The following is a 25,292-nucleotide window of genomic DNA, read 5'->3' as shown; positions in this document are numbered from 1 at the left end:
CGCCGAACCCGTCTCACTGGTCATCTCTCTCTGAAGACCCGACCCACTAACTCTTCACCAGGCAACAGTGACTCCCCCCACCCCCCTGAACACCAAAACATCTCCCCCAACTATGTACAACACTTATACCCCCTGGTAAACCTGACCATGCTACAATGTGTTTGAAGAAAAAAAAAGTTTGACTGGTTCCACTTCAAGTAGCCTAGATGGTTGCTTGCATAGTTAACCTCAAATCTAACCCCAAATTTTATTATGTTGAAGGCACGTGAAATATATATATATATATATATATATATATATATATATATATATATATATTTTGTTTTTTAAAAAAACATGTGTCTCTTCCATATGCATTCCATATGCTCTGTATGAGCCCGGTTGAACTAATTAGGGTCTATAATGAAAGCAATACTGCATGTAAAGCGTCCGGGTAGTGTAGCAGTCTATTCCGTGGTTGGGCGCCCCTACAGACACAATCAGCTTTGTGCATAACTGTAGTCCACTGACTTCCGGTTTCTACTGCAGAAGTCATACAAGTTTCCTGTTGACGTGTGCTATTGACAATGGCATATGTTTTGCAATGCCTGCAAGATTTACCATGGATAAATGTCAACGACATGCACAGAATTGTTGACAAACTCTCACCTGCACCTACCAGCAAACGGGTGAAAAGTTTCAAGTTTTACAAAACAAGTTACGTCCAAATTACATTTATCCATGGTAAATCTTGCAGGCATAGCGAAAAATATGCCATTGTAAATAGCACACGCCAACAAACAGGAAACTGCTATGACTGCTGCAGTAGAAAGCGGAGGTCAGTGGACTGCAGTTATGCACAGAGTTGATTGGCTGTGTCTGCAGGTGGGAAGCTGGAGGTGGGTATGTGTCCTGGTTGCTGCACTAGCGCCTCCTGTGGTAGGTCGGGGTGCCTGTTTGTGGAGGGGGGGTACGGGGACTGGGGGGAATAGCGTGAACCTCCTATGCGCTACGTCCCCCTTGTGAAATTCCTCACTGTCAGGTAAAAAGAAGCGGCCGGCGACTCCACATGTATCGGAGGAGGCATGTGGTAGTCTGCAACTCTCCCCGGATTGGCAGAGGGAGTGGAGCAGCGACCAGGATGGGAGGGGAAAAAAAAGGGGGGGTATTGCATGTAAAGACCTTCACATAGGGCAAGGAATTTAAAAAAAAAGGTTTGTGCTCAGACAAGTTAGATAAGAGGTACAACCTTGAAGAAAATTTAAATCCAAAAGTACAAGCAATTGCAACACTCTTAATTAAAAATTAAGTTTTAGTAGAACCACATTAAAAGAGATGGCATTTCAGTCAGACACCTTCATGAGACATTTATTTTCCTCACCCATTAGAGAGTTCAATCAGTTCCTCTTATAGGAATATACTACAAAATAAAGATCTTGCAAATGTTTGCGCTAACTGCTGTGGTGAACATTTGAGGTTTGAGTAGGAGAATATAGTTTGTAATGTTATAAGAGAGAGAAAAACATGTTCTATGAATTCCAGAAAAAGAAACCTTTTAAAATGCATGTAGGTTTAGAGAATATTACGCTTGATGATGAAGAATATTTACTTAACTGCACATAATTTTGAGTGGTGTGCAATCTAAATGATGTATAAATAGGAACAATAGAACTAGTATTACAATATAAGAAGTGACTAGCAAGTGGGGGTGGATGCTCTACCAGCATCAGAGTCGATATCTCTGTTTTGGAGCCATAGGGTTGTGAAAGGTGAAGACAGGCTTGAGAGAAAGAGAGGAGATCACAGCTCTGGGAAAGAAGCTATTCTTGTTCCTGGTTTGCTTTAATCTATTCGTCAGGAATAAATTCCTGAGCAGGAAAGCTTGGAGCTGACCGTGAATTAAATGGGTCATTGCAGATCTTGCGCCCTCTGGTACATGCCATCAAAGAAGTCCTGGAGATGAAAAGGTTGCTTATGATGTTCTTCTTTGCTGATTTGGAGACTTATAAGTGAGTCCACTCAAAACACAACAGTTTTGTTATAGAGAATAATACTGTGATTGCTGTGTAGACTTGTGCCATCATTGTCTGTGGCAGGTTGAATTTCTTCAGCTGCTGCATCCTCTCCTGAGTCCATGTCACACTTCCGCTTGAGCTCCTCTGTGGTTCCCAGGAACTTGAATTGCTTTACACTATTGGCTGTTGAACCATTTACGAGGCGAAGCAGATGGGGGAGATTTCCTCAAGTTGACCATCATTTCGCCTATTAAGAACATCGAACTCTGGGTCATTGTAAAACAATTACTTGACCTCCTGTCTACCTTCACACTCAGCGTTGTTTGTGCATTAAGGTCAATCCAAATTGTGTTCACACAAAAACTTCAGCAACTTTACAGAGAGGTGCTTGGGTGTGCAGCTATTGGTGCATGGAAGATCGAGTGAAGGGAAAGAGCACACATCCCGGTGCTGTAACTGATATCTGTCAATATAGCTGATGTTTTCTTCCCCAGCCTTTCAGCCTGTTCTTTGTCTATCAGGAAGTTGATAATCCAACAACATGATTGGATCAGCCATGGTAAACTGGGAAAACTTGGCTTTAAGAGGGTTTGGTACAATAGTGTCGAGTGCAAAGCTGAGATCGACAAACCACTGTCAAAGAGGCTTCAGCAACCGGACCTGTGGATGTTAACCAGGTGTTGATTGGAGCTGAAGGTGAACTTCAGGGGGTGGCTAAGGCCAGCAAATAAATATCTGGCCACTCCTGTTGCCATCCCACCATCTAAAGCAAAAACAAAAGCTGACTTTTGTATTAGTGGTCAGGTCACGTGACAATAAGCACTTCATGATAACCTTATTGGTCTCAGATCCTACAGTTCTTTCATGGCACTTGACAATTATAGGTCATAAGCTTGTTTCCAGATAATTAATTAGTTAATTAATTAATTACTCCAGCTGTCTACAAATACCCAAATCATAGTACAGTAACATGAAAAGACTGCAAAGATGGTTGTAACACAATAGTTTTAAGTTCCTATAATTTCAAACTGATTATTATTCCATTACAGCATATCCAAACAGTCATTTGCAATTATTTACTTAACTATATCTCCTCCTCTTGGTCGCACTAAGTTATATTGTAAAAAATGCACACCAAATTTTAAGGACAATTTGAGGGCCATCTCCCAAAAAAAACAGTCGACCCTCTCTGACCACCCCTTTCAAAAATATCTGTAGCTGACACTGACGTAGCTGGTTTACCCACTCTTATCTATTTTGCATTTTTATACTTTGAATCTTTTTTTTTAGGGTGAACACATTGCTGATTCCTAGTACATAGGCTTTTAATCAGTGATTAAAAAAAAGTTTTTTGGCCATTAGTTAAAGTAGAAAACCTCTAGGCAACACAGTGTATCTAAATATTCAATCACCATGAATCATTAAATTTTTAATTGCAATGGAGCTATCAAGAGGAGAGCATAGCAGGTCTGTAGACCTGCAGTTGATAATCCCTTGCAGGTTTGAACAAAATTCAATGTCATTAATGTTGATTAAATTGTTCAATATTGTTTAGGAAAATTTAAAAAAGTTAAAAAAAAAATTTTTTTTTAAAAAGTAAGAAAAAAAGTAGTTCAAGTCTTGCACTTGATTTTACCTGTATGGGGTCCTACTAAACACCAAGCAGTAGCATAGTGACACATACTACTGCATACTACAGCATAGTACCATATAGCATACTGCATAATACTGCATACTGCACAGTATTGCATGATACTGCATAGCACTTCATAATGCAGCATTACACTGCAACATACTGTATACTACTGCATAGTGCTGCATACTACAACATAAATGGCACAGTACCAGATATTGCTTTGGTACCACATAATACTGCATTCTACCTTGTACAACTCCACACTTCTGTATAAAACCACATAATAACACATAATAGAGCATAATTCTGAATAACACTGCACACTACTCCATACTGATGCACACTACTGCGTACTACCACATAATATTGCATGCTACTGCATACTACCACTTACTACTACATAATTATGCATAATACCAAATGATACCGCACGTTGTACTGCATAATACCACAAAACATTTCGAATTTTAACATACTATTTACATTTAATGTTCATGGCTTACATTTAAGATTTAGATACAACTTTACGTTTAGACAAAAATTTAAATGTGCATAAAAAGATGTAAATTGTACATTCTTTGGAGTTAGGTTAAGGAAATGCTGAATAGGGATAAATTGAAATCTATAGATGGAAATGCAGAAAAAAGGCAAGTCATTTGAAACACAATCCTTTCACAAAAGGCACCCCATATAAGCCAGTTTAAATTTATTTCAGTGAAGTTAAAGATGAAAGTAAGCATAATTTGAAAATATTTCTATACATTTCAATCCTGAAATATTTTCAAAAAATGTTTTGGGGTAGTATGCATTAGTATGCTGTATTATGCGGTAGTATGCAATATTATGTAGTAGGATGTAGTGGTAGGAGTTTGTTGTAGTATGCAGTGTTAAGTAAGACCCAGGTGTAGACAAAAACACAGCTGATGTGCTGCTTAGCACTAGAACGACCGGGATTTCACTCCTACGGTAAATACCCAAATTGAGATATCAATGCATTGGTTAAGTTAGTAAGTCTGTTAGGAAATGACTAACACCAAAATTAAAATTTTAACAACTATAATACTATTTTTAAAACAATTCAAACTTTAGAGACATGGTCGAACTTGAATAGCAAAATTGAAAAAAATTACCTGAAACACAAAACGGAAAACACATATTGATAATCTAACAAACATAACAAGGCATATAAAATGTGAAATGTAAAAAAAGAACTGAAAATAACCATTAAAACGGTCCCAAAACAATGACCGGAACTTAAAAACTTCTAGAACAACCATGGGCAGTCAAAATGACCGACGGTTTTTAAACATTATATTCTGTCACGATAAAAACCCAATTGAGATATTAATGCATTGCATATGTTAGTATGTCTGTTAAGAAACGACTGACACCAAAATTCACATTTTAACAACTTTAATACTATTTTTCAAACAATTTAAAACACAAATAGACATCGACGCAAGCGCACCATCAGTGTTGCGCCTAGCGTGCGCCATGGGGGCAGCAACTTCGGTGATCACATTGTGGGTTGTCCTTTTCCCAGGGTGATCAGTTGGCAGGAGGACCTTCCACACCATCTCGTCTTTCCCTTTTCCACACCCAGATCTGGAAGACCAGCTCCGTCAGCTGTGGGCAGGACTTTCGTGTCTGTAGTCTCCGGTGGAAGCGCAGACCTCTTTTTCCTCGGTGGAGACTCACATTCATCCTTGGATGAGGATGAGGACGACCTTTTTTCATCCACCCAGGAGTGGTCCCCATCACTCTCAACCTCCGACAGCTCGCCTGCATCGGAATCACCGCTGTCCAACGCCTGTAAATACTACAATGCCTCGATGGTAGTCATTGTTTATCTGAAACGGCGGCTGTACCCAGACATGTTGGAAATTATCAAAAATCAAGTTTAGACTATTACTCTGCACTGGAGAATTCTAGTGTGTTTCTAGGACAGAGCAATGAGCATCGCAAAGGAAATGACATGACCAACACGCATCATAAATAGTGGACAACCGGACATGATGCGCGCCATGACACGCAAATTACACGCGGTCATTTTGACTACTCACGGCCATTTTAGGTAGATCTTATAACTTTTTTGTGCAATTGATTTAAAACTCATTTTAATGCAAAGATAGACAATTTTAGGAGCATTCAGGGAGCGGCAGGTCTGTATCTTTTTTTCTTTTTCCTCACAAAGTTATTTAACTTTGAAAATCCAAAATGGTTAAAATGACCGCCTTGGTCATTCTAGTACAAAGGGACTATTCTAAATCAAGTCATCACCATGCATTAATGTCTACAGGGGGACTGAAATTGTCTTTAGCCTGTTTTTTTTTTGTTTTTTTTTTCCTGTTTTCTTTTGATATTCTGCTTGTTGATTGATTGGCAGCAGAATGTCTGAGTGGATGTAGGGGAGTTGTCTGGTGGGGTTTATGAATAGAAGATGGGTAAAGATTCAAGCATCTCTCCTGAGGTTGGGTGCAAATTGCACAATAATTTAGAGCAGATGTTATTTGCTCAGATACATAGAGCTATGGCCATAGCCACCTTGGAGGTAATTGTCTGGGAAATCTTTTTTCTGCAGTGTTTGTATTGTAGGAACAACAGTGAGTACAGGCCTGCCTGCAGGTGTTGAATTACTGTAGAATTACGGGATAATCATCATCAAGCTGTGACACTGCAATCTACAATTCCGCATAAATGTTCGAAAACTAATATCGCTGCCGCTCTCTACTAAAACAGAAAGTGTAGTTTAAAATGACTAGTCGCCAGAAAAAAATAGATATTTTTTTCATAAGGATGTCGATAATGAAGCTCAATGAAAAACAGCATCAATTCAGCAGTCTGAAGTTCAAACAGCCAGCACCACCAACAGTCCAGCAACCCCCTCCACGATTGCTAACGTTAGCACTGGGGTGGTGGTGGGAAGCTCACCGTTCAGAGTATGGACAGAGGAGATGTGGGCCAAAAAGAAGGAAGCATACCCCTGGCTTGACTGTAAAGATGGGGAACTGGGGTGCAAGCTGTGTTCATCCGTTGTTGATCTATCAGTGTTCAAATCAAAGGGTTCCCAAATGGGGGATGAATGGCGTCACTACACTGTAGTGCACAGCGGAAAGGATGAGAACGCAATTTTGACTTCGCTGAGAAAAAATATCATTAAACATAAACCGTCCAATAGCCTCATTGCTGCTGAATGTATACATGAGAATGCCTGAAAAACAGACCCTAGTGAAAGTATGTGATAATATGAATGCATCGTACCTGAAGGCTACATCATGTGCCATATTCCAGTCAGTTTACTATTTAGCATGTAACAATAGGCCATTTTTCTGATAATTATGGATTACTTGAGTACAACGGGAAAATGGGATTGACATTGGCATCACTTTACACTCCAGATGCAGCACAGCACAGATTACAGACCATATAGGTTCAGAGATGCGTAAAAAAAAATCTGCCAAAGAATCCAAGCCATAGAACGTAAAATTTCAATTCTTATGGGCGAATCAACAAGCCTGGGATGTAAAACTACACTGATTGTGTACCTGAAATGTGAAGCAGACAAGAGCTGTGACCCGCATTTTATGTTTCTAGATTTGATTGAGCTTCCGAACCAAAGAGCCAACACAATTATGGAACATTTGTTGAAATGCCTCAGTGCACACGGCTTCGATGACACATACTTGAAGAAGCACTTGGTTTCATTTGCAAGTGATGGTGCAAGTGTCATGTTGGGGCGAAAATCTGGTGTAGTTAAACAACTGTCTGAACAATATCCTAATATCTTGACCTGGCATTGCCTAAATCAGTGTTTCCCAACTGTGGGTACGCGTACCCCTAGTGGTACGTGGGTGGTCCCCAGGGGGTATGTGAAAAGATTTTTAAAATGAAAGGAAAAAATTTTTTTACAAAATGTACAGGAAAACTAACCAAATAATAAATGTAGAATCTGTAATAATGTACCCAAAACTGGGACAGTTAAAATTAAGTAATAATTTGCTGGCTATATTATTATTGGCTATACTTTTTTGTAATGCGCGACAGTTTCCCACCGGACTTTGTCAGCCGTCACTCTGCTCACGAGCACATACTGGCACGCTGTTTTTCTTGCTACCTAGCAAAATATCAAGCCTCTTTCAAATTTTCAGTTAACATTATGGATAAATGGCTGAGTCGAGCGGGTTCATCCAGCAACAACAGCACAGGTGATACTGCTGAATCCCGGAGAACCCGTTCAGAAGAAAACGAAAATGTAGAAGGTAAAGCATCGTCAGTTTGGTGAACAATCTCCGGATTTATTGCCACAACTACAGAGCCGCCGCAGCCAATGTGTTTCCTCTGTGGCGACCTGCTTTCGAATAATAGCATGAATCCGTCCCATTTACATCACCACCCCAGTAGTAAGCATCTCTCCTGTGTGGGTAAACCTGCCGAGTTTTTCCATCAAAAGCTGGCTGAATTTAAGAGAAGCCAAGAAAAACTAAAGAAAGTGACATCAGTCTCAACCAAGGCTTTGGAGGCGTCATACGCTGTGTGCTATTTGTGGCTAAATCAAAAAAGTCATTTACCATAGCTGAAGAACTAATCTTGCCTGCTGCTGTCATTCTCACAGAAACAATGATCGATAAGAAAGCAGCTGATGTCCTGAAGAAAGTGCCATTGTCAAATAATACTGTGTGCCATTGGATTGACAACATGGGAATTGGCATTATTGATCAAGTGTTGGAGAAATTGAAAGAGTCAGGTACGTTCGCTTTGCAGTTGGATGAATCAACAGATGTCAGTGGGGAACCGCAGCTGATTGCATTTGTGCGTTACAAAGACACGAGATGAACGAGCACATTCTGTTTGCACAAAACTCATGGGGAGAACTCCCGAACAGAACGTTTTTAAGCGTTATTGACATTTTTTTTTCTCTCAACACAAGCTGGATTGGAAATCCTGCTCTCATCTGTGCACGGACAGCGCTGCGGCGATGGCCCACATCAAAAAGGTAAACCCTAATGTTACATGGATGCACTGCATGATCACTGTGAAGCATTAGCTAGCAAGGGAATGAGTCCAGAGTTAAACAATGTTTTGAATGATGCCGTGAAAGTGATCAACTTCATACAGTCCAGGCCTTTGAATCATAGACTGTCTCAGTCAGTTTGTCAAGACGGTGGGTCAGAACATGAACAGCTACTTCTTCACACCGATGTCCGGTGATTATCCCGAGGGAAGACGTTACAGCTGATGTTCAAGCTACGCAATGAAGAGGGAATTTCTGTAGGAGCACACGCACCCCCTTTTGGCTATATTCGATGACGCTGACTGGGTATCTCGGCTGGGATACCTCTCCGATGTTTTCAGCAAACTCAACCAGCTGAATCTCTCTCTTCAAGGTAAAGACACACATGTTCTTAGCTTGTATGACAAAGTATGTGGATTCATGAAGCAGATCAAGCTTTGGCAGAGCAAATGTGAAGATTGGGATACAAGTTGTTTCCTGCAGCTGGACACACACATTGCCACTGGTGAATGTGACAGAGCTACAATTGTGAAAATAGTACACACACATTTATCCAAACTCAAGAATGAGTTCAACTCCTACTTCCCTGATATTGTCAACAAGTCTTCCAAACTGGACTGGGTGCATAATCCATTTGTGACAGACCTTAACAGCAGCATTCCCGACACTGCAAGAAAACCTCATAGATGTGTCCTCAGATAGGAGCCTGAAGATGAGGTACTCGAGCACACCACTGATGCAGTTCTGGTGTGTTGTAGAGAAGGAGTATCCTGAATTGGGGAAACATGCCCTGAATGAACTGTTGCCCTTTGGATCCATATACCCGTGTGAGGTGACATTCTCCACTATGACCTATGAACATCAAAATTAAACTCAGGAACAGGCTGAACTTGGAGAATAACCTGGTAACAGCTGTTGCTACAACCTCCCCCAGACTCACAGACTGATGAGTGAGAAACAGACTCAAGTGTCCCATTGAGTGTCACATTAATTGGTGAGTTTAAGCCTTACTTTTTTTTAAAGTCTATAAACAATGGCTGTTATAAGTAATATGATTAGTTATGATTGAATATGATTAAAGTGTAACATTAATTGGGGAGATTGAGTCTTATTTTTTTATAAACATTTATAATTAATGATATATAGACTAAATAAAATACTGTATATGTATATATAAATTATATACATTAATGATATATCCTGGTGATCAGCACAATTGATTGGGTAGTAGGGGGTACTTTAGGTTGGCTTGAAATGCTTTGGGGGTACAATACTCAAAAAAGGTTGAGAACCACTGGCCTAAATCACTGGCTGGAGCTCGCTGTGGGTGACACTGTGTCTGACGTCAATGGTGGTAACCATTTTCAGGCATTTATGGACAAATTATACACTGTACAGCAGATCACCCCAAAATCAATGAGAATTGACAGAGTGTGCTGCCGAGTTGCAACAACAAGTGGGAAAAATCGGCCGTGTGTTTAGCACGAGTTGGGTGGCCAGTTCCTTCCACACAGTGTCTGCTGTTTGGAATAATTTTGAGTCACTGTGTGCTCACTTTAGCTTTGCGAAGACAGATGAGAAACGATCGACCTCCAACAGGAAACTGTATGAAGGTCTGTTAAGGCGGCTCACTTCAAAGCAGTTCCTGTTAGATTAGCACTCATGTATGACACACTAAACAAGCTAGCCCTGCTATCAGAATGCTTACAAAAACGCACAACATCAGTAGCCTATGCAGACAAACTGAGCAGACGTAGCATCCGGTTCATTGATGGACTGGCAGACTGACCAGGAACCAAAGTCCTTGCAGCTGAAATGGCAATATCAGCAGGCAGGTTTGGCACAGTTGGGCTGACACATAACTCGAAAATAGTTTCCATCAATCGTCAACAGTTTATTAGAAGTCTAAGCAATAATCTGAACCATCGAATGTTCACCACTGCATCAGGGCCAGCAGCAACCTCCCAGGCCGAGTCGGAGTATGTCCGTTTGACTGCACAACTGAAAGTCCTGGAATGTGACAACTGGCCACCAGTTTTGGAGAGGTGGAAATAATTGAACTCTGTAAAAGATTCAGTATGCCAACTTTTAGTGCAATTGATGGATTCAGAGACTTAATCGTGAGCAATGGGGATGCTCAGGCCTTTAATTAATTGCACCAAACTCATCCCATGTAGCAAGCACTGCAGAGTGCGACTGGGGATTCAGCCAGATGAATTTAATTGTCACCCCGATCCACACAAAGTTACTGATTGAACGGGTATCCGCCTTGATGTTCATCAAACTACACGGGCCACCTCTAAACCAGTGGGATCCAACAGGCTATGTGACAACTTGGCTGAGATACCATCGCTCGGCTGAAGACACGAGAACGAGACCTTCAACCAAATCTCTCAAAGATTCTCCTGACCCAGTGTGGCAATTTCTTTGACTTTTTTGAGCAGGACGTCCTGTGTCAAAATAAAAACATCAATGGTGAATAACACTGGTGAGTTTTTTTAGGCACGGCCTGCTGTGCTTGATGTGTTTTATGGATTACAATCTCAACTTCAAACTTAATTAGGCCTATACTGTGTTGCCCAATTGAAATGACTAAGTAAACCAATGATGTTGAATATAATAATAAGTAGTGGCAATGATTTGACTTCCCCTCCGACTTGGAGCTACTGCAGCCTGTAATTATAAAATTGCACATACCTGACTGTATGTGTTTGGTGTAGAATAAATTTGTGGATCCTTTTACAGTTGGTAAACAGTGATCACGTGATTTAGTATGCGTGCACATTTTGGCAGCAAAAAATTGATTTTATTATTTGTGACTATACAATTTTATGCTATAACCTCTTATTTGTGCAACAATATAAATTCTATTTGTTATGATAGCCACTTATGTATTTATCTAGACTCGTTTTATTGCTTGTAGCCTCAGTCTTCGCCTGTTTGCACTGAATGGTCTTTTCCCCGATGGAATGCAGTAGAAATTAATACCTTTAGTTTTGCTAGACTGGTTCTGGCAACCCACAACACAACAAGATGACATTTTAAAAATGTAAATATCAATCGATCAAAAATCCACTTGCACTCTGCATTGATTAGAGATGGAGAAGTTGCCTCTTTGCTGCCAAAATGCGCACGCATACTATGTGTGACGTAGGTCATAAAATGGTCTATGAACTGGGCTGATTCGTGTGTGGTTTGTGAATGAAGCATGTGTCAGCACGCAGCATTCTCTGTGACGATGTCATTAAAATTGCGTCCCCCCACTAAAAAAAAATCCCCACTACACCCGTGCCTTTATCCAACTATAATCTATAAACCAGTTATTAATAATTTTATGAATAACTGGCTACAGTTATGAATACAATTCATTTACCTTGTCGACCATGTAACATCTCAGTGATGTCCTCTGGCTCTGAGATCTCAGCTGACTCATGGAGATCCAACAAGGCCTCAGCACCTTCTGGGTGTTATAAACAAGATTTGTAAACCAAATATTCACAGTATCGACTACAAGTTCAGGATGGAGAAGTTAGCTGTACATTGGTCAAGTTTACATATTTTAAAGTGAACTGCCACAAAATACTGTTTTGTTTTTTGTTTCGTTTTTTGCCAAATCAACCTGAAACATTGCCTAAACAGACAAAGACACATGAATGAGGTCTTACTGAGATGAAAATAATTTTTTCCCAAAGGTTAACAATTTATTTAGCTTACAGTTTTTCTCGTTTATGTAGCATGAATCTGAAGTAAAAGAATACATAACAAAATGTACAATTTCAGTGCCCATAGCACTCATATTTCACCTGAAATATATATATTTTTTGTAGAAGTGCATCATTGGGATTTTTGAGAATGGTGCGATTTATTTTATTTTATTTTTTGGATCCCCTCCTTTTTTTCTCCCCAATTGTACTTGGCCAATTACCCCACTCTTCCGAGCCGTCCCGGTCACTGCTACAACCCCTCTGCAGATCCGAGGAGGACTGCAAACTACCACATGCCTCTTCCAATACATGTGGAGTCGCCAGCCGCTTCTTTTCACCTGACAACGAGGAGCTTTGCCAGGGGAACGTAGTGCGTGGGAGGGTCACGCTATTCCCCCCAGTTCCCCCCCCCCCTGAGATTTGTTTGGTGGCCTCAGCAGTGGGTCACAAACAAAAGAAAATTCAGCGAGTGGCAAAATGTTGCTGCTGCAGTTAATGTAGTGACTGCGACAGAGAGGACAGTGCCAGAAATATTTTTTTTAAAAAGTGGTCAGATCCAAAGGTGGAGGCAAAAATAAGAATTGCATCCCACCATCAGAGTGCGTCTGCTACTGGTGGGGGCAAGCGCACACCTGAGCTCATGCCGCTGGAAAACCAAATAGCCTCAATTCTCGGGGAAGCAAGTGTGTGTGGCATTGTGTCGGAGAAGGAGGGAGACACGGACATGGCTGAAACCACAGATGACCCCGGTAAAGCACTGTTTTATCTTTTATTACATGGCTGTGTAAACAATGAAGAGACGTGAAAAAGCACAGTGGGCTTATTTGTTGTGTCCGTTAGTTCTTCCAGAGTCGGGACCGGTCGGTGGCGAGGAGGTTCCCGGCGAGGAGAGTCCTGGCGAAAGGGCTGTAGCCGCAGAGCGTCCGGCTGTCCCCAGCACCAGTGCGTCCTGTGCGCATGGCGCATCTGGAAGTGGTTGGGTTCTGACTGACGCTGTCCTACAGACACAAAGAGACACCATCAGTGCAATTAATGGCATAGCAGACGAACTGAAACAAATAAGAGCTGTGATGTGTAACATATCAACCGTGATGTGTGAAATATCATCTACATTACATTGTCAAAAATGAACCTTAATTGCTGTCTTTTTACAAATGCCGCATTACATTCTCACGGATCCTTGCTCCCTGTTGATGGCCTATTTGTCGGGGAGGGGGCTGTGTGTCAGGGTCCTCTTTCTGGGGGGAGGGGCCCAGGAAAGAGAGGAATGCCAATCCTCAGTGCCATGTTGTACAGAACGCCACATGCCCTGATGATCTTGCAGACTTTTGTCGGGTGGTACAAAAGTTTGCCCACTTGAGGCATCTAAAGACTGCCATTGGCATTTGAGGAGGCTGATGGCACACTCCACAACTGAGCGTGCATAAGCGTTAGCAGCATTGTAACGCATTTCCTCTGTGCTCTGAAGATTTGGAAACGGGGTACGGAGATTTGGAAACGGGGTACGGAGCCAGCGCCTGAGGGGGTAGCCATTGTCACCTGCAGCTTCTAACGGAAGAGTAATTATACATCAGGCTTGAATGGTTAGAATTTCTACAATACGTTGTTTATTAACTTACCAAGAAGCCAGCCATCACGCACAGCACCTGCCTGTAATCTGTTCCCTACACTGCTATTTATCAGGATAAAGGAGTTGTGTTGAGCCAGGCCATCGTGCCACTATATTCGTCAGGACCATGTTGAAGTCACATATGACTTGGGCAATAATGAATGCACATGCTTTCGATTAACATAGAAAAATTCATTTTCATATAGAGCCCTTATAGCATATATGAGTGCAGTCAATTGCACCGATTACATTTGGGAAACTGGATATTGCTGCAAATTGCCTTTTAATGTTGGCCTGTTCTCCCACAGTGTAAGGCAACTTGATGTATCGACTACTCATATTAATGATGCCATCCAAGACGGCAGGCGTTATTGCACTCAGGGAAGGCTGCGGTATCCCAGACTTAAGGATAAAATTTAACAGAATTATATCATTCCCAAAAGGGGCTTTAGGCAGAAAGGTAAACATTAAGTATTGTTAATCGTATCAAACACATACCTGTCGGCTAATTCCCGTTGGTAACAGGTGGTTGCCAGAAACCCCAGAGTGGTTAGTACCTGTATTTGTATTGGGATGGCATGGTTCTGTCGGGTTAGTCTGTCTAATGCTGGACCCAGTTCAGCACATAGATCCAAGAGCACGGCTCTAGGGAATCTAAATGGGCTTATTAGCCAGTCATCATCATGGGCCAAGAAATCTTCGTGGTCCCTGAACACTCGTTCCCTCCTAATCCTTCCATTCGCGTAGTCCTCTAGCAGTGCCAGTGCATCCATCATGCATCATTACACACGAGTGTCACTGCAGTATTTATATGTTTACATTGGACAGACTGATTGCTTCACACCTTGCCAAAATGATCGCATCAATCAGTGGTAGGCTTATTCATCACCCTGGGACATCATTTGAAGATGGAAGTTTGATAGGTGAACACAATTTCTTTTATTTATGTCGGTTTTGTTATTTTAGCACAAGTACAAACAACACTGCTGGTTTGAATGTTTATCATAATGTGGATCTATAATTAGCGTTTGATATTAAGTGAAATTACATGTGTGAGAAGCATCATTATACAATCTGGCTTCAATTAAGCACCTCGCCATCTGCGTCGCCAATTCCCCCTGTCTCCAGAATGTTCGTAGGCATGGGTCAGAGTTTACGTACAGGTGCGCAGTGGCGTCCTTTCAGGCTCTGTTTTGTGCGTACGCAACGGTTATAAAAGAGATCCCTGGACACCTTGAGGACGTTGTCACACTTTTCTCTCCTGAGAGGGTATCTGAGACAGAGATAAACTTAACAGCACATTTGTTAAAGAGGGAAATACTATTCTGCTTCAGATTTGGTTGCCTGTTATCTGCAACATGCAGTGGATACTCACAGCGTGTTGAAACAGCTGGAATGGTGTTGTTTTTTGTTTTTCAGACTTCTCCCTCATTGGTGAAACTGCAGAAGCTCGTTAACTGAGATTTCTAGTAAATGTAGCTGGTAGGAGTTTGGGATATGAATAAAATCCTCAGTCAGTGTACTTTAACATTGCGGTATCGATATATATTGTGCTGTATGGTACAGTTTCAGGAAAAAACAAACAACAATCGAAATGTTTATGAAAAGAATAGCCAGATGAACAATGACCATACTTTACAGAATAAAGCACTTCGTCACATTGACGCAAAATTCATATTAATACGACTGTATACAACTTGTCGACCCCAACCTAAGTTTTGAGAGTCTTCTCTTAATGCTTTCTGGAATGTTCTTCAAGATGGAGGCAGGGTGGTTGCTTTCTGTATGGACATACTGCAGCATGTTGTTGGGCTTGATGTACGGCTTGTTAACCACCTGGGAAAACCTCTCAAAAAACAAAGCATAGTCAGCCAGTAGTAAAATGTGCAACCTATGCCTAACTGAAAAATATTTTATCATTTGCAAGCCAGAAATGTCCACATTGAATAACAGGAATGAATTGGCCAGCAGTTGCAGACATGGATACTATAAGCACCTATTTTGTAATTATAAATAAATCATGACAATAGACAAACACCAACACCCCCCCCCCCCACCACTGGACCGTTACCGAGCACATGTTTTTGAATTTTTTAAGGTAGGCACCTCTCCCTTCCCCATTGGACGTTGTGCACGTGATGTGCATGATGAGGCAGTAAATGGTATGTCCTTTCCCGTGTAGCTTTATTGACAGCTGATGATTGCTTATGGCATGAAACAGGCTTGTACTGTCTCATGAAGAATTTACTTGACTCACTGGGTTAATTTGCTCCTTATTTGTTGAGCACTTTCCCTACCGTTGAGTGTTTCTTTTAACAAAGTTATATGTATATAAAATCATCATCATACATATAATAGGCGTTTTTCATCCATTGGTGTGAATATGTGGTATAATTTATAATTTGTGCATTCCTTTTATTTATTTGTGTATTTACATGGATCACTGAATTTCATTGATTTAATTTCATTGTGACGGCACTATTTTTTTGTTTAAGGACAAATATTCCCCAACTAATTTCCATCCTCATCTTCTTGTGAAATGCAGTCATATTAACGTTGACAAGATTAAGGAGGTCTAACTCTCTCATTTTTTCCCGGTTGAAAATCTGTTTATCAGAGTGAGCAATTCTTTCTTTCTCTGATTTGCTTTTAATGTCTTTTTCGTCTCCACAATGAGACGGGGACATTAGTGGTGTATTCACAATGAGCAAATGAAAAACTAGATGACGTACACAGTGTTGGACTAATAATCAGAAAGGATGCTTTATTGTTCCATGGTAGATGACCTGTATCCACCATTAAAGGCACTGTTTGAAATCAGGCTGTCTCACATTATATTTGCAAATGTACTTTTCTCCCTTTAATTTCTGGAATTGGCCCCAGGCACCATCCCCAATGTGTAAAAATGTTATCATAATCCTATGATCAGAAAGAAACAATAAGTGCCCTAACACTGAATCTACTGTTAAGTCAACCAGTGCTCCCTGAATGACATGAAATTTGAATTTGGCGCAAGGTTTATAACATAATAATCTGAGGTTAAATTGCATTAGGGGAGCCCTCATTTTTTTCTGGTATGTTTCACTCTTGTGCTCTGACTGTTAACCTATTTCCACTGGGCTGAATTTTTATATAGTGTGTATACAGACCATCATTAATATCCAGTGGAACTCAAAGAAGGTTGAATCAGTTCATCTGTATACAATGTTGTATCCAGATGAACTGATTCAACCTTCTTTGATTTTCTTACCTGGATTATTGAGCATGCATCAAGACATCCAGTGGAACTGATTTTAGTAACCTGGTGTTGTTGAACTAATGATAGGGACATTAAATATTTATACACTGATGAGCCAAAACATTATGACCACTCACAGGCGAACCGAATAACATTGATCATGTCCAAACAGGGGCACATGTCAAGGTCTGGTAAGTGAATAATCAGTTCTCATAGTCAACGTTTTGGATGCAGGAGAATGGTCAGCAATAGAGAGCTGAGTGACTTGGCCAAATTTTTATGGCCAAACGACTGGGTCAGAGCATCTCTAGAACAACAAAGCTTGTGGGGTGCTCCCAGTTAGCAGTGGTGAGTACCTACCGACAGTGGTCCGAGGAGGGAAAAACCACAAACTGGTGGTAGGGTGTTGGGCGCCCAACGCTCATCGATGTGCGAGGGCAACGAAGGCTACCCCGCCTGGTCCAAACCGACAGAAGATCTACTGTGGCACAAGTCACTGAAATTTTTAATGATGGTTACGGAAGGAATGTGACAAAAAATAGGGATGGCGTGGCTCAGGAGGTAGAGCGGATTTTCTAGTAATTGGAAGGTCGCTAGTTCGATCCCCAGCTCCTGCAGAGAGCGTGTTGAGGTGTCCTTGAGCAAGACACTGAACCCTTCTCCTGATGAGCAGGTGGCATCTTGCATGGCAGCCTCCGCCATGAATGTATGTGTGAATGGGTGAATGTGAGGTATACACTGTAAAGCGCTTTGAGTGGTCAGTAGACTAGAAAAGCGCTATAAAAATGCAGTCCATTTTCAACACAGTGCATCGCACCCTGCTCTGTAGCTGCAGACCAGTCAGAGAGCCCATCATGACCCCTGTCCACCATTGAAAGGCAAGGCAAATTTATTGTAATAGCACATTTCAGCAACAAGGGGATTCAAAATGCTTTACATATAACAGAAAAGGCATCAAGACAAAATGTAAAAGCAACATAAGGCAATAAAAAGACATTTAGTATTCAAAGCATCAGAGCTTGGACCAGCTGCCTCAAACAGTTTTTACTCCCAGGTGGTCAGAATACTGAACAGTAGGCACCAACTTTCATTGATTTATTATTTAGTGGGATTTCTGATTTTTTATTTATTCAGTTATTATTCGTTATATCCTTATATATAGTTTTAAGGGCTGAGACAGCTAGGGCATATGCATTTCATTGCAGTTGAAGGTACAAGGTATATTTTCCATCCATCCATTCTCTTAACCGCTTATCCTGCTCTCAGGGTTGCGGGGACGCTGGAGCCTATTCCAGCAGTCATTGGCCGGCAGGCGGTGAGACGCCCTGGACAGGCCACCAGGCCATCACAGTGCGGACACACACACACACACACACACACACACACACACACACACACACACACACACACACACACACACACACACATATGGACAATTTAGTATGGCCAACTCACCTGACCTACATGTCTTTGGACTGTGGGAGGAAACCGGAGCCTCCAGAGGAAACCCACACAGACACAGGGAGAACATGCAAACTCCACACAGACGACGACCCAAGATGACCCACCAAGGTTGGACGACCCCGGGGCTTGAACCCAGGACCTTGCTGTGAGGTGATCGCGCTAACCACTGTACCACCATGCTGCCATGATATATTTTATATTTGGTATTTTTATATTTATATGACAATAAAGTGAACTTAAACTTGACTTGAAAAACAAATAGAGAGTAAAAGTTACAGTCCATTCTAAGATGATAACCAAAAGCTTCAAATTTGATTTAATAAAAGGCAGTGGTAAACAGGAAAGTCTTCAGCCCTGTTTTAAAAGAACTGAGAGTTGTAGCAGTCCTGCAGTTTTCTGGGAGTTTGTTCCAGATATGTGGTGCATAAAAACTGAAAGCTGCCTCTCCATGTTTAGTTTTCACTTTGGGGACAGAAAGCAGACCAGTCTCAGACCATCTGAGAGGTCTGGATGGTTCATAGTGCAGCAGAAGATCAGAAATGCATTTTGGCCCTAAAGCATTCAGTGCTTTATAAACCAAGAGCAGAGTTTTAAAATCAATTCTTTGATGGACAGGAAGCGAGTGTAATGACCTCAGAACTGGAGTGATGTAGTGATGTGAGCCACTTTTTTTGGGGGGTTTTTTTGTGTGGTTTTAATAAGGACTCGAGCAGCTGTGGTTCTGAATCAGCTGCAGCTGTTTTAACTAATTTATAGAGAAACCAGTGAAGATGCTGTTACGGTAGTCGAGTCGACTGAAGATTAATGCATGGACAAGTTTTTCCAAACCCTGCTGAGACATAAATCCTTTAATTCTTGATATATTCTTCAGTTCATAGCAGGCTTTGCAATTATCTTGATGTGGCTATTGAAATTCAGGTCTGAATCCATGACTACACACAAGATTTCTGGCTTGGTTTGTGGTTTTTAATGTTACCGATTGTAACTGAGTGCTGACTTGAAAGAAAGAAAGAAAGAAAGACACTTTATTTTTGTCATTGTACAATTTTTTTTTGGTTACGATGAATTCATCCTCTGCATTTAACCCATCCTATTGTATAGGAGCAGTGGGCAGCGGCAGCACATGGGGACCAACTCCAGTTCTTCTTTCCAATGCATTGCTCAGGGGCACAGACAGGAGTATTAAACCTAACATGCATGTCTTTTTGATGGAAGGAAATTGGAGCACCCAGGGGAAACCCACACAGACACGGGGGGGAACATACAAACTCCACACAGAAAGGAGCTGGGATGGCATAGGGTTTGAATCCAGGACCTTCTTGCTGTGAGGCAACAGTACTTTTTTCCCTCTCTTTTATGATGAAAATACATGTCACACCTCTTTTTTACATATTTACACAAATATACCTGATCATTAGAACAAGAAGAAAAAGCAAGATAAGAGACATTCAACTAAAGTTTAAAACACAGATAGTTGAGACAAAAAAATAATGAGGTAACCTGTAGGCTTTAGTATGGCTTCTAGCATACAGCCCCCCCCCCCCACCAAATCAAAGAAATAAAATATTAAAACTATTATGTAGCTGGCTAATAACACTATGGTGTAAACAATTTCACACACGATGCAGGGACCACAACGCACACACGGCTGTTCATTTCCATGCTTTACTAGGAACTCTTCTTCTGTTGGTTACAACCCAGACAACAGCAATATAGAATAAGGTGCCACCTAGTGGTCACTGGTAGAATAGCCTCATCCCTACATAACATCTCCTCCCAACTAAAATATGTTGTACATCAACAATGCAAAAATCACTTCCCGGAGCAAAGATTAAGTGACAAAGGCGTAATGTTACTTCCCAAAAGTACATTCAAAACAATGTTATTTTCCGGTATACATTCAGACCCCGTATTTGTTTCCCAATATTTTTATACTCAAAAGTCTCAGTCTCTTTACCACATTATCAATGTGTTTACTCAGCAGAGTAACGTGCAGGTGGTTTAGTATGTCTCACCGGATAGCGCGAGTGTCTAACAGTCTCCGCTATCTTAGTAGGTCCAGCACCAGCTGGTTCACTGGATTGAGGTGTCTCCGTGGGCTCGATAGCCACTGGAACTGGATTAGTGTTCTCATCAGTGTGAGATGCAGGGGTACCGAGGTGACGTGTAGTACCACCAGCACTACGTTGAGGTGACATAGGGAAGCTGGTAGGAAGGTGGACTGCAGAGCTGGCAGCGTCCGCGTGTGCTTGCTCTGTTCGAGTCAACATCTGATCCACATGGCGTTTCCACACTCCCTGTGCTCCCACCTTGACCTCGTATGACACTGGTCCCGTTTGAGTCATTATAACTCCTTGTGTCCACTTTTCCTCCCACTTCCGGTAATCACGAACAAGGACAGACTCACCGACTGCAAAGTGTCTGGCCTTGGAGTGTTGTTGACGGCGTTGCTGCTGTGAGTCTTGAGAGCGATGAACAACCCCAGCCACACTGGGTTTGAGAAAGTCCAGTCGCGTGCGTAGCATGCGCCTTGTGAACAGCATAGACGGCGGTTCCTTTGTCGTGGCGTGCGGAGTGTTGCGATACGTCAACAGGAATGTGTCGAGCCGCTGTTGCACTGGTGCGGCGCCCCTGGAGGATTTGAGGGCGTGTTTGAAAGTCTGTACAAAGCGCTCGGCCAGGCCGTTCGTAGCAGGGTGATACGGCGCTGAGCGAAGGTGCTTGACTCCATTGGCTTTCAGGAATGTGGCGAATTCCTCAGAACAGAACTGGGGTCCATTGTCGCTTATGAGAATGTGAGGAAGGCCGTGGCGACTGAAAAGGCCCCTCAGTACTGTGATGGTCTTGCTTGCTGTGGTGCTATCCATGATTTGCACCTCGGGCCATTTAGAATGAGCATCTACTACCACAAGATACATGTGTCCTTCAAATGAACCAGCAAAGTCCACGTGAATCCTTTCCCAAGGACTGGAAGGCCACATCCATGGATGTAGAGGGGCAAGACTCGGTTCTCTCTGACTACGCTGGCATGAGTGGCAGGATTTGGCCTGGAGCTTGATCTGAGAGTCAATACCTGGCCACCAGACATATGACCGTGCCAAGCTTTTCATCCTCACTACCCCTGGGTGTGCTGTATGTAGCTCGTTGAGCACCCGGGGCCGTAGCTTGGGTGGCACTACCACTCGTGTGCCCCACATGAGGCATCCCTGTTGGATTGTGAGGTCATTTTGACGAGTCAGGAAAACAGACAGTTCAGTATCTGTGTTTTTCGTGTTTGGAAAATGTCCAGTAGTGACCATCTCTAGTACGCGGGACAGTGTAGGGTCAGATCTAGTGTTGTTTCGGATATCAGTGGTACTGATTGGTAGTGTGTCTAACTGTGACATGTAAAACACATCTACGGTGTCTATCTTGTCATCGTGAGTGTCCGGAAGTGGCAACCTTGACAGTCCATCTGCATTAGTATGTGCTGAAGCCTTACACTACTCTATAGTGTAATCATGCGCTGACAAGAGGAGCGCCCAGCGCTCCATGCGGGCTGCGGCCATCAACGGCGTACTCCTCACTGGACTGAGAATGGAGGTCAGCGGGCGATGGTCTGTGAGTAGAGTGAACTTGTTACCATAGAGATACTGGTGAAACTTACGTATGCCAAAGACTATCCCCAGCGCCTCTCGCTCAATCTGGGCATAGTTCTGCTCTGCTTTGCTGAGTGTTCTTGACGCATAAGCGATAGGTTTCTCTACACCATCAGGCATGACATGAGAGGGTACAGCCCCTACCCCATAGGGTGAAGCGTCACAGGCTAGACGGAGGGGCAGCTCAGGGTTGTAGTGGGTTAGCACCTTCTGAGATACCATGAGCTCTTTCACTTTTCGGAACGCTGCCTCACAAGCTGTAGTCCACTGCCATTTCTTCCCTTTGTGCAGCAGTGCGTTCAGTGGTTGCAGGATGGTTGCCAGGTCCGGGATGAAACGTCCATAGTAGTTTATCATTCCGAGGAGCGTGCGTAGTTTGCTAACGTTGGTGGGTGCCAGTGCCTCCACAACAGCGCATTCCTTCTCTGGCGACTTGTGGAGCCCGGCAGCATCGATGATATGACCTAGATACTCTACTGACTCCTGGAAAAACATGCACTTATCCTTTTTGACATGGAGACCATACTCCTCCAGTCTCGTGAGAACGTCGTCCAGGGCTTTCAGGTGGGTCTCTTCGTCTGGCCCACTAACCAGAATGTCATCGAGATAACAGTGCGTGAATGGCAATCCAACGAGCACTTGATCCATAGCCTTCTGGAACAACGCTGGTGCCGACGCAATACCGAAGGGCAAGCGGTTGTAGCAGAAAAGTCCTTTTTGTGTGGAAATAGTCAGTAGCTTCCTCGACTCCTCCACTACTTCCATCTGTAGGTATGCGTTTGACAAGTCCAGTTTACTGAAGCGTTGACCTCTAGCTAGCGATGCAAAGAGATCCTCAATGCGTGGAATAGGATACTGGTCCACACAGAGTGCTTGGTTGAGGGTGACTTTGAAATCACCACAAAGTCTCACCGTGCCATCCTTCTTGTTGACAGGAACTACGGGTGTGGCCCAGTCACTATGCTCCACTGGTGAGATCACGCCAAGGTCAGTGAGGCGGGTCAGTTCAGCCTCTACTTTGGATCTCAGAGCATAGGGCACATTACGTGGTGGGCAGAATTTGGGTATGCTATCAGGTTTAAGAGTCACTCTCGCCTTAATGTCTTTCATTGAACCCAACCCATCCGAGAACACAGCAGAATGCCGCTTTAGTACAGCATCTAAACTGTCTTTATTTTCAAGTTGTACACCATACACAGTTTTTAAGTCTTTCCAGTTAAGCTTAATAGCTCTCAGCCACTCTCTACCAAATAGTGGAGCTGCATTCACTTTTACAACATACAATGGTAACTCAGCTGTTTGCTTATTCAGGTTTACTTTCACATTAATAACCCCTTCTGGTAACAAAGGTTCACCTGTATACATCCTAAGGACTACATCAGTAGGCTGCAATGGCACCTTTTTCATTGTACTTTCATACTGTTCCCATGAAATTAAAGATACCGCAGCCCCTGTGTCTAATTCCATTTCAATTTTCTTACCATTTATTTCAGGTAACACAGATATACGTGAATATTTACCCTTACGAAACAGTGCATAACATGTCAATTTGTTATCATTGTCAGATTTAGTCCCTTCACTTGTACTTTAATTGTCACTGGCCTCCACACAATGCACTTTCTTCTTCTTGTCTCTCCCACTGTGTTTGGATGTGTTGCTTTTGCCTTTAAACTCCGGTTTCCCTTCTCTGTATTTCCTCTCTCTGCCAGTCATTCTTGGGTTTACTTTTACACATGCGACCAATGTGGCCTTTCCTGCTGCATTGATGGCAGTCTCTATCTTTATACCAACAGTTATCATCACTATGATTTGTCTTTCCACACCGCCTGCATTTGGCATGGGATGTTTGAGAGAGAACGGCATTTACCTTTAACGAGCCGCTCAACTGTTGTGCGTCACGCGCCACTGTTTCTGCTGAAACGGCATAAGTGACCGCTTTCTGAAAGGTCAAATTGTCCTCGGTCAACAGGCGCTTCTGAACCGTTTCACTTTTCGGTCCACAAACAAACCTGTCCCGTAGTGCATCCTCTAAGTAGCCACCAAACTCACAATGCTCGGAAAGTCCTTTAAGCACAGCAACATACTGAGCCACCGACTCACCGTCCTCCTGATTCCTCTTGTGGAAACGGAATCTCTCTGCTATCACTATCGGTTTGGGGGCGAAATGTCCTTTCAACACCTTTACAATGTCACCATACTTCTTCTCCCCAGGCTTATCTGGAGCAATCAGACTGCGCAATAATCCGTAGGTCTTTGGCCCTATCACACTCAATAGAACCGGCACCTTCTTAGCATCCCTGATCTCATTAGCCAGGATATAATTCTCAAAACGCTCAATATACGTTGCCCACTGTTCACCGGATTCCTCAAATGGTTCCATACCGCCAATAATTCCTGCCATGATGCGTCCTTCTGGATCCTTTTCCCTTTCTTCTCCGCTACAACTGCGTGGATGACTTCGTCCAAACAAGTAGAAAACTTCCCTTTTCACGGCTACTTTGGTGCCTAAAAGTTTCTACTCCACATCTCGTCGCCAATTTATATTATGTAGCTGGCTAATAACACTATGGTGTAAACAATTTCACACACGATGCAGGGACCACAACGCACACACGGCCGTTCATTTCCATGCTTTACTAGGAACTCTTCTTCTGTTGGTTACAACCCAGACAACAGCAATATAGAATACAGGTGCCACCTAGTGGTCACTGGTAGAATAGCCTCATCCATACGTAACAAAAACATAGACAAGACGGAAAATAGTGAGGTGACCTGTAGGCTTTGGCATGGCTTCCAGCCTACAGTCCCCTCCACCACCACCACCACCACCACCACCAAATCAAGGAACTTAAACAAAAAATACACATATACCACCCCCAATACACCTTACCCTACACAATACACCATTTAACCAAAATCTAACATCACCCTCCCTTCTTCCCCAATCACAATAAAAGCTCCCCTCCACAAATCCCCCAATAAATTCTTCTCCCCTGAC

The 25,292-nt window shown here is 42.5% G+C and overlaps 1 protein-coding gene across 1 annotated transcript; it reads right to left on the bottom strand.

Annotated features, from left to right (window-relative positions):
* Nucleotides 1-13,181: 13,181 nt before the first annotated feature.
* LOC130115212 (uncharacterized protein K02A2.6-like) lies at nucleotides 13,182-24,695 on the bottom strand. Its single transcript, XM_056282829.1, has 7 exons — nucleotides 24,480-24,695; nucleotides 22,706-23,209; nucleotides 22,223-22,519; nucleotides 21,167-21,883; nucleotides 15,666-15,790; nucleotides 15,116-15,227; nucleotides 13,182-13,343 (listed from the first exon to the last, which is right to left on the bottom strand). Exons 1-7 carry the CDS (start codon nucleotides 24,693-24,695, stop codon nucleotides 13,182-13,184), a joined length of 2,133 nt encoding a protein of 710 aa, XP_056138804.1.
* Nucleotides 24,696-25,292: the final 597 nt, after the last annotated feature.

This window comes from Lampris incognitus, chromosome 7 (genome assembly GCF_029633865.1).
Source record: "Lampris incognitus isolate fLamInc1 chromosome 7, fLamInc1.hap2, whole genome shotgun sequence".
Lineage (NCBI taxonomy): Eukaryota > Metazoa > Chordata > Actinopteri > Lampriformes > Lampridae > Lampris > Lampris incognitus.
Note: the sequence above shows the minus strand (reverse complement) of the source record. Positions and strands in the feature narration are given on the sequence as shown.